Source organism: Chaetura pelagica, unplaced genomic scaffold (assembly GCF_000747805.2).
Source record: "Chaetura pelagica isolate M959 unplaced genomic scaffold, ChaPel_1.0 scaffold534, whole genome shotgun sequence".
NCBI lineage: Eukaryota > Metazoa > Chordata > Aves > Apodiformes > Apodidae > Chaetura > Chaetura pelagica.
Genome location: NW_009953065.1, coordinates 326,567 through 327,038, shown reverse-complemented (window position 1 = coordinate 327,038; position 472 = coordinate 326,567). Strand labels below are relative to the sequence as shown.

The following is a 472-nucleotide window of genomic DNA, read 5'->3' as shown; positions in this document are numbered from 1 at the left end:
GGGGCTCTTAAAGGCGCCGCGCACGGCCCGGGGGGGTGTCACATCACGCAGATCTAATGGGTCGAAGTGGAACTCGGGAACGGACGCAGAAAGGAAGACACGTCGTTTTGGTTTTGGTTTTGTTTTGTTTTCCCGCGATGAAGCCGCTTTCATGGAAACGGCAGCGAAACGTTCGTCGCTTCGATTTTTAAAGGCTGAAACGCGCCAAATCCAGGGCATTTCGTTTAGGGAAGAATGTCAGGTGGCTTGGAGGGTTTGGTTTCAATGTGTTTAATCAGGAAAAATAAAAAATGCACTAAATTATATCGACTTTTTTTTTTTTTTTAATCAGACACAGTTTTACAGAATTACAGAGGGTTTGGGTCGGAAGGGACCTCCGGAGGTCAGGCAGCCCGACCCCCCTGCAGGGGACAGGGACATCTTCCACATCTTCCACTTGAGAAGGCTGCTGAAAGCCCCATCTAACCCGGCC

At 49.8% G+C, this 472-nt stretch overlaps 1 protein-coding gene across 1 annotated transcript in view; it reads right to left on the bottom strand.

Annotated features, from left to right (window-relative positions):
- DLD (dihydrolipoamide dehydrogenase) overlaps nt 1–219 on the bottom strand; it is a 12,586-nt gene extending 12,367 nt beyond the window's left edge. The window contains exon 1 of the mRNA XM_009996786.1: nt 43–219. Within this exon, the coding sequence (XP_009995088.1) occupies nt 43–219 (177 nt within the window). The remainder of the gene's footprint in view (nt 1–42) is intronic.
- Between the last annotated feature and the right edge of the window lie 253 nt (nt 220–472).